Source organism: Carlito syrichta, unplaced genomic scaffold (assembly GCF_000164805.1).
Source record: "Carlito syrichta isolate Samal-C Ts95f unplaced genomic scaffold, Tarsius_syrichta-2.0.1 Scaffold304751, whole genome shotgun sequence".
Classification (NCBI taxonomy): domain Eukaryota; kingdom Metazoa; phylum Chordata; class Mammalia; order Primates; family Tarsiidae; genus Carlito; species Carlito syrichta.
The window spans coordinates 151,602-161,077 of record NW_007248847.1 but is presented as its reverse complement, the minus strand read 5'-3'; the positions used below and the strand labels follow the sequence as shown (position 1 = coordinate 161,077).

The 9,476-nt window shown below is 45.3% G+C and overlaps 1 protein-coding gene across 1 annotated transcript; it reads left to right on the top strand.

Annotated features, from left to right (window-relative positions):
* The first annotated feature begins 1,593 nt into the window (after nt 1-1,593).
* On the top strand, nt 1,594-5,644 carry BLOC1S2 (biogenesis of lysosomal organelles complex 1 subunit 2). The gene is made up of 3 exons (XM_008060867.2): nt 1,594-2,232; nt 3,209-3,313; nt 4,862-5,644. Exons 1-3 carry the CDS (start codon nt 2,145-2,147, stop codon nt 4,891-4,893), a joined length of 225 nt encoding a protein of 74 aa, XP_008059058.1. The 5' UTR covers nt 1,594-2,144; the 3' UTR covers nt 4,894-5,644.
* The last annotated feature ends 3,832 nt before the right edge of the window (nt 5,645-9,476 follow it).

The following is a 9,476-nucleotide window of genomic DNA, read 5'->3' as shown; positions in this document are numbered from 1 at the left end:
GGCGCGGAATTACAGACTGAGCCAAGAGCCCAGCAACCAATCCCTTTCTTAGAGTATATTAATGGTAAATGTTCAGAGTCTGCTTATGAATGAGAACATGTGGTACTCAGTTCTTTGTTTCTGTGATAGATCACTGAGTTTGATCGACTCTAAATCCATCCAAGTTGCTGTGAAATCCATAACTTTGTCCTTCTTTATGGCTGTATAATATTCCATCGTGTATGTATACCATGTTTTTTTTAATCCAGTCCAGTTTCGATGGGCAGCACAGTCGGTTCCATATTTTTGCGATTGTAAGTAGTGCTGCAATAAACATGCATGTGTAGGTACCTTTTTTTGTAGGGTAATTTAAGTTCCACTGGGTATATTCCCAGAAGAGGGATTACTGGGTCGTATGGAAGGTCAATTTCTGGTTCTTTTAGGAATTGCCACACTGTTTAACATAGAGGTTGAACTAGTTTACATTCCATCAACAGTGTAGAAGCATCTGTTGTTTGTTCTATTTTTTATTTTATTTTATTTTATTGTTTTGAGTTGGAGTCTCACTCGGTCGCCCAGACTGGAGTGCAATGACCGCTCCTGGCCACTACAGCCTCGCCTGCTGGACTCCGGCGATCCTTCCGCCTCAGCCTTCCTACCTAGTACCACGCCCGGCTGATTTTTTTATTTATTGTAGAGATGAGGTCTCGCTGCCCAGGCAGGTCTTGAACCACGGGCTCAGGCAATCCACTCACCTCAGCCTCCCAAAGGCGCAGGATTACAGACTGAGCCACCGAGCCTGGCTGTTTGTTCTATTAATGGTGGCCATTCTTACTGGGGTTAGGTGGTATCTCAATGTGGTTTTGATTTGCATTTCTCTGATTAGTGAGGATGAGCATTTTTTCATGTGTCTGTTGGCTGCTCATATATTCTTTTGAGATGTGTCTTTTCATGTCTTTTGCCCACCAGCGTGACCCTGGGAATCCCCATGGGGATGTACCGTCCTTGTAAACATCACTTGGGTGTCACAGCTGAGAAAGCGTTGAGACCTGATAGTTGTGGGTGTTGGGTAAGAAAGGATCTGGCGTAGCAACCTGAGAAGAGCCGCTGGGGGTTAGAGAGCGGCCGGAGCAGCCTCAGGGAATGAGGGCGATCGGCTGCATCAGCCAAGGAGAGGTTGAGGAAGATAAGCACTGAGCAGAAGCTGTGGACTTGGTGGCCGCAGGAGCCCTGTTGGCCTCAGAGCATGTCATTTCCCTGGTTGATGGGTGGGGCAGAGACCGGACTGTATGCGTTTAGGTGAGTGAATGGTGAGGAAGAGGAAGCGGTGTCAGCTGCTGTTGCCGATGGTTTAGCAATGAAATCCCTTGGCTTTCCGAGCAAGGGATGTAGGGGAGGCAGAACAAGGGTGCTTCTGAGCTGAGGACACCGGGACTCCCTGCTGTTCGGGAGGGAGGAGCCAGACTGGGGGGGTGTTTGGAAATGCAGGTGGAAGGGGGTGAAGGGAGGCTCTGAAGAGGCAGAGGGTTGGGGTCAAGAGCAGAGAGGAGGGCTTGTCTGGCAAGCACAGGGACACTTCTGCCTTGGGAAGATACTGTGGCACTGGGAAGGTTAGAGTAAGGCAGAAGTGAGGTTGAAGTGACTTCTGCTCGGCGGCTTGGCTTGTGGGCCATTTGTGGATGGGGTAGAGTGAGAATCACACGTGGCTTGGAAAAGTCACTGCATCAAATGCGATCTGGAATCCTACGCAGTTACAATGAGTTACTAAGGGGTGGAGAGTTCCCAGCTGAGAGTATATGTATTATATGTATGTAAGTTACGTGTTTTCATGCTGTAGCAGTACCAAGACTGTTTCACCTCCCCTTTTTTTGGACATGAGTTTATCATTTCCCTTTGTAATCATGATCTTGAACCTTCTGGATCTTGCTTGGTTTAAGTAGTTTGTCGATTGTTGCCAAGGTACTGCTTAGACGTTCGGCATACACAACCTGAGTATGAATGTCATAGGTCAACAGTGGCCCGGTTCTTTGACATTCCCTAGGTCCTGTCTTGAACTACCATTTGCTCCATGATTCCACATTCCAATGATCTAAGACAAATTGTAAAGGCATCACATCTCTGTTTCTTTTAAAGCCACCAGTGAAGACTATAAACTCCTGGAAAATATGAATAAATTAACCAGCTTGAAGTATCTTGAAATGAAAGATATTGCTATAAACATTAGTAGAAACTTAAAGGACTTAAACCAGAAGTGTAAGTAATTTTTTTTATAACTCATCATGTTTTTATTGAATGTTCTTGTATGCTTGGGGCCATGGAGAAGCAGAGGGAACACAGTACCCCTGTCTTGTGGGAGCTTGTTTTCTAAAAAGGAATTGCAAAGTTAAGTGAATTTCTTTCACTCTGAGGATTAGCATGCTTTGGTGGTATGGCTATTTCTGCTTCCAAATCTTGATTTTATCAGTTTATTCCTGGAAAGGGAGAGGGCAGAGGAGGGGTGGCTAGAGCTGAGGGGATTGCTTTGACAATGAAATCCATAAAGGACTGCTCTCTAAGCAGAGAGGCAGGAAATCTGTAATGGAAAACACTAACCTAGAGTAGTCAGGTCTGTTTTTCGGCTGACTTTGCGTTCCTTGTCTCCAGCATACTGTCTCCTGGGATGGGAGTACCCAGGACACTGAATCAGTCATGGAAAGATGGCTTGAGGCGCAAGAAATTCAAAAGAAGGGCAAGTCAGTGTATGAGAGGGGCTTCCCATGACTGGGCCTCGCTGTGCCTGATTTGCTGACTGCTGCCTTTGGAAGCATCTGCCCTGCTGGGTCCCATCATCCACACACATACCCACACACACCCGCCTGTGCACAGCTGGAGAGGCACTCGTACTTTTTGTTTTTTGAGTCGTAGTCTCACTCTGTCTCCCAGGCTGGAGCTTCGACCTGCTGGGCTCCGGCGATCCTTCCGTCTCAGCCTTCCAAGTAGCTGGAACTACAGGCATGCACCACCACGCGTAGCTAATTTTTTTTAAAATTTATTATAGTAACAAGGTCTCACTAAGTTGCCCAGGCTGGTCCCTGACTCCTAGGCTCACGCAGTCCTCTCATCTCTGCCTTCCAAACTGCTGGGATTATAGGCGTGAGCCACTGTCCCCGGTCGGCGCTCACACTCTCACTTGCACTTTCCCTGCACTCCTTGTCGACTGCGTGTAAGTGGCGGGTTGTCTTGTTTTTAGATGCGGGGCTGCAGCCGTACCTGGACCAGATCAATGTCATCGAGGAGCAGGTGGCAGCTCTGGAGCAGGCGGCTTACAAGTTGGATGCGTATTCAAAAAAACTGGGTAACCCTTTGTCTGTCTGCTTTGATGAACCAAAGAGCGCTTCTTGCTAGATGTCCTGAACTCACATGACAGTTATCATTTATGGGGTGCCTGCTGCAATCTGTTAGTCTTCACAAAAACCTAGTGAGTGACTTACTAATACTAAAAGTAGCATTTCCTGAGTCCTTCATCTATCAGGCACCGTTCTTAGTGCTTTAAATGTGCTGTTTCTTATCTTCCCAGTAACCTATGTCCAGGGAAGGACATAATTTTAGCCCCATTCGATAGGGGAGGAAACTGTGGCTTAAGGGGTTAAGTCCCAAAGCTAGTACAGGGAAGAGCCATATTCCAAGCCAGGTGTGTTTGGTGACAGTGCTCCAGCTCTTCATCGTGGTTTGGCAGGCAGAAGCAGTCACACACATATGTAGTAGGTCTTAAAATATGAAACAGTCAGTAGGGCTTTCAATCGATGGCTTGCTAACTGGCTCTGGCTCTCATATCCATGGTGCCATTGTAGCTCACTGCAGCCTCAAACTCCTGGGCTCAGGCAGTCCTCCCGCCTCAGCCTTGTGAGTAACTGGGATTACAGATATGTGACGCTACACTTGGCCTGAATTTTTTTTTATCTTAGATCACAGATTATTTTATTTTCATCATTAACAGGTACTGACTACTTCAAGAGAATAGTTTGCAGCAGGCTGGAATTTGACACAGGCAGTGATTAACAGTCCGTTTCACTGTCTACAGTTTCTTTCTTTTTTTGAGTTGGAGTCTCACTCTGTCGCCCAGGCTGGCACGCATGCTCCCGAACACCCCAGTATTGATCTGCTGAGCTCAGGCAATCCTTCTGCCTCAGCTTTCCAAGTAGCTGGAACTACAGGCGCGTGCTACCATGCCCAAATAATTTTTTTTTTTAAATTTATTGTAGAGACAAGGTCTCGCCAAGTTGCCTGGGCTGGTCTCAAACCCACGGGCTCCCAAAGTACTAGGATTACAGGCTGAGCCACTGGGCCTGGCCATCATTGTCTACAATGGTTGCTGTGAACCTTACCATGTAGAAGACGTCGTACCAGGTGTTTTCTAGGTTTTAATAGAAAAAGGGAACTTGTCACAGTCAGAGTCTTATTTGATGGCTTTTAAATCTCTATATCTTTCAAAATTGATTTCCTGGAGTGAAGTGTAAGGATACAAAAGTAAAAGAGGAAACATACATGTGTACTTCCTGAGGGTGTTGGTGTGGTTCCGAGGCACCTGAGGCAGAGCCTGGAGAGACGGCTTCCTGTGCTTAGTAGGGCTCCTGGTAGATCAGGTGCCAGTGGCTCTGCCTTGTCCTGGAGGAGCTAAGCGTGTGCTGTTGACAGGGTTGGATCGGGTTCTCAGATCCGGGTGTGTCTGACTCCGTCTTCCAGGCTGTGCAAATCAATGATCTGCGTGTTTGGGCAGATAATGAGACTGAAGCTCAGAGTCCGAACAGTGTAACAGGCGTTTCTGAATGTGCCTGGAAAGGCTAACTAAAAGCTGTCTTGCAAGAGCCAGTTGTAAAAGATGTTGCTCTCACCTTCCCCGCAGAAGCCAAGTACAAGAAGCTGGAGAAGCGGTGAAAAACTTACCTCTGCGGGACAAAACCTTTTTTAATGTGGAAGAATGTTTTATGAGCCCTAAGTCCTGACGGATCGTCCAAACTCCTCGAAAGGCAGCTGGGCTGGTCGTCCCAGGAGCATCTCAACGCTGGCGTCAGCTGGAGGACTGTGGCTGGCCCGCCCCGCCTTCGAGGCAGCGTCCCTCAGAATCACACACTCAGCTCCTTACCTTTTACTTGAATGCTTCCGCATCCCTTCAGGACAGGCTCTCAAGGCTCAGGAAACCCCGGGACTTGCCAGTAAAATGCAGTGACAGGGCCAGTTTTCTATGGTAGTGGTTGGTTACGATATTACTTTAAGTGGCTGGTTTTTTAGTTACTGTGTAAATGGTGTTTTTTTTCTTCTGTTAATGATGTTAATATGTTGTTAACAAGATTCTCGATTTCAAAAGGAAAACAAAACAAACTTTGCAGCTTATCACCTTGTGAATAGCAGTAATTTGCTTTTTTATAACATTGCAAATAGTACACAATCTTAAAATAATTCCAGGCTGAGTCTTCTAGACTGAGCAGAAATAGTAAAAGGAGGGTTTTGCTGACTGGGCTCTGGGATGAGTCCCTCTGTCTCTTTTCTGTGTGAGTCCGATGTCTGGAGACAGATGATATCTTGACATGTGCTCCCTTTTGGAAATGTGATGACAGAAACAAGATGTGTATATGTTGGGTGGGGATATGGGGATGGCCTCATGGAATAAAGCATTTTATAGAACACCTCCTGTGTCTCTGGCATCGGGTGCTTCCCAGGGACCTGATCATCCTCCTTGCACACCAAAGACAACGGCAAGTGGAATAGACTGACCAGTCTAAGTTGAAAGACAGGGGACCTTACCCAGAGGAGAGCATTAGCAGCTAGTAGGGTGCCTGGGCCCCCAGTTGGGTCTCCAAAAGAGCTGCTTGTTGCTGTTTCTGCCTTTTCCCACCCTCTCTGTTCCAGACCACCTCATTCATCTTCTGCTCCCCCTGACTCTGGCCGTGGTCTCTGCTCAACTGTCCCTCTATCTTAACTCTCCACACTGCTACCTGAGCAGTCTTTCTAAATGGAAATCGGCTTAGAATCCTTTAGTGACTTCTCATGGCCACATTGAAAAAGCTGGACTTTTTAGGCATGCATGCAAGGCCTCTACTTAGAATTTTTTTTTTAATTTCATTTCCTCTTTCTCCTAAACTTAATACTGTGTTCACCTGTCTTCAGTTACCTTAAGTTCTCATGGATGAGTTTTTATAAACTCTAGAATAGATTTATAAGAAACTTGTGAATACAGAATTCCATGGGCGAGTTTTTAAAATTGATATATAATTGGATGTGTTTATATGATGTATAAAGATCAAATCAGGGTCATTGGGATGTCCATCATCTTAACTACTTTTCTTTATGCTAGGAACATTTGAACTCCCTTCTAGCTCTTTTGAAACATTGAGTAGATGCATGCTACCTGTTGTCACCGTACTGATCACGTACTAGGTCTTATACTATCTGACGGTATATCTGTACCCATTGAGAGGCCTCTTCATCCTCTCCCCGCTATGTTTCCCAGCCTCTGGTAACCACCCATCTACTCTCTGTCTTCAAGAGATTCACGTTTTTGCTCCCATGTGTGAGTGAGAACAAGCCGTATGTGTCTTTCTGTGGTGGCTTAGTTCACGTGATGTAACGATATCCAGTTTCATCCATGTTGCTACAAATGACAAGATTTTGTTTTTTGGGGTTTTTTGAGTCGGAGTCTCATTCTCTTGCCCAGGCTGGAGTGCAGTGGCACGTTCACGGCCACTGCAGCCTTGACCTGCTGGACTCAGGTGATCCTTCCGCCTCAGCCTTCCAAGCTGGAACCACAGGCATATGCCACCATGCCCGGCTAATTTTTTAAAATTGGTTGTAGAGCTGAGGTCTTGAACCCCTGAGCTCGGGCAATCCTTCCGCCTCGGCCACCCAGAGTGCTGGGATTACAGGCTTGAACCACCACGCCCAGCAGATTTCACTCTTTTTTTGTGACTAAATAATATTCCGTTGTGTATATATACCACATTTTCTTTGTCCATTCATCCAATGATGGACACGATTCCATGTTTTGGCTCTTGTGAATAGTGCTGCAATAAACACGGGAGTACAGGTATCTCTTTGCTATGTTGATTTTCTTTTTTGGACCTATGCTCAGTAGTGGAATTGCTAGATCACACAAAAGTTTCTGTTTTTAGGTTTTGGAGGAATCACTATATGGTTTTCTTTCATGGCTGTACGTTCCTGCTGACTGTAGGATGGTTCTCCCTTCTCCACATCCTCACCAGCATCTATTATTCCCTGCCTTTTTGATAAAAGCTATTTTGACTGGAATGTGCAATCTCACTGCAGTTTTATTTCGTTTTTATTTTTAGTTGAAGTCTCACTCCGTCACCCAGGCTGGAATGCAGTGGCACACTCACGGCCACCCCAGCGTCGACCTGCTGGGCCCTGGCAATCCTTCCACCTTAGCCTTCCAAGTAGCCAGAATTACAGGCGAGTGCTAACATGCATGGCTAATTTTTTTATTTATTGTGGAAATGAGATCTCACCATGTTGCCCAGGCTGGTCTCGAACCTGCAAGCTCAGGCAGTCCTCTCGCCTGGGCCTCCCAAAGTGCTGAGATGACAGGCTTGAGCCACTACGCCCACCCTCACTGTAGTTTTGATTGGCATTTCTCTGGTGATTAGGGATGTCAAGCATTTTTTTCATATACCTGTTGGCCATTTGTATGTCTTCCTTTGAGAAATGTCTATTCAGAACTTTTGCCCACTTTTTTTTTTTTTTTTTTTTTTTTTGAGTTAGAGTCTCACTCTGTCGCCCTGACTGGAGTGCAGTGGCCGCTCCCAGCCACCGCAGCCTCAACCTGCTGGGCTCAGGGCGATCCTTCTGCCTCAGCCTTCCGAGTAGCCGGAATTACAGGCATGCGCTACCACGCCCGGCTGATTTTTTTTTTTTTTATGTATTGTAGAGATGAGGTCTCGCTGCCCAGGCAGGTCTCAAACCCGCAGGCTCAGGCAATCCACTCACCTCAGCCTCCCAAAAGCGCGAGATTACAGGCAGAGCCACCGAGCCCGGCTTTTTGCCCACTTTTATTATTCAGAGACCGGGTCTTCTCAAACTCCTGGACTCAAGCAATCCTGCCTTAGGACTACAGGCAAGCACCACTGCAGCTGGCTTTTGCCCATTTGAAAACTGGATTATTTGGGGAGATACCCCTTATTAACAAGGGTGCCTGAACGATGCACATTTGTATACCTAACCCTTAACTGTACCCCACAACTTTATAATAAATATGTTTAAAAAATAAAATAAAAAAAAAAACAAAAAACAATTGGATTATTTGGGGGTTTTTGCTATTGTTTGCACTCCTTATATATTCTGGTTATTATTCTCTTGTCGGATGAATAGCTTGCAAATACTTTTCTGCCATTCTGTGGGTTCTTTTAGTTGTTTCCTTTTCCAGTGCAGCAGCTTTTTCATTTGATGTAATCTCATTGGTCTATTTTTGCTTTGGTTACCTATGCTTTTGAGGTCTTACACACACCAATCATTTCCTAGAGCAGTGCCCTGGAGTATTCCCCCAATATTTTCTTCTAGCAGTTTCATGGTTTCAGGTCTTAGATTTAAATGTGTAATCCATTTGTATTTGATTTTTGTATATGGTGAGCGATAGGGTTTAATTTCATTCTTCTGCATATGGTTAGTTTTTCCAGACCCATTTACTGATAAGACTGACTCTCCCCATTGTATGTCCTTGGCATCTTTGTCAAACATGAGTTGACTGCAAATTCATGGACTTATATCTGGGTTCTCTATTCTGTTCCATTGGTCAGTATGTCTGTTTTTATGCCAGAATCATGCTGATTTGATTTCTATGCCTCTGTAATATATTTTGAAGTCAGGTAGTAAGATGCCTCCAGCTTTGTTCTTTTTGCTCATGGTTGCTCTGGATTTGCGGGGGGGGGGGGTCTCTTATGATTCCATATACATTTTAGGATTTCTTTTTCTATTTCTGTGAAGAATGTCATTGATATTTTGGTAAGGATTGCATTGAATCTATAGATTGCCTTAAGTGATATTGTTATTTTAACGATATTAATTCTTGCAATCCGTGAAAATATCTTTCCATTTTTGTGTGTGTTCCCCTTCAGTTGCTTTCATCAGTGTTTTATTGTTTCCCTTGTATAGGCCATTCATTTCTTCGGTTAAATTGATTCCTAGATATTTTATATTCTTTGTAGCTATTGTAAATGGGGCTGCTTTCTAGATCTCTTTTTCAGATTGTTCATCGTTGGTGTAAACAGGTGCTTCTGATTTTTGGATGGATTTGTATCCTGCACCTTTACTGAACTTCTCAGTTCTAACCATTCTTTTGGTGGAGTGGGTTTTCAACACAGATGCGTTTTCTTTTTTTTTGAGTTGGAGTCTCACTCTGTCGCCCAGACTGGAGTGCAGTGGCCGCTCCCGGCCACTGCAGCCTCGACCTGCTGAGCTCCAGCGATCCTTCCGCCTCAGCCTTCCAAGTAGCCGGAATTACAGGCATGAGC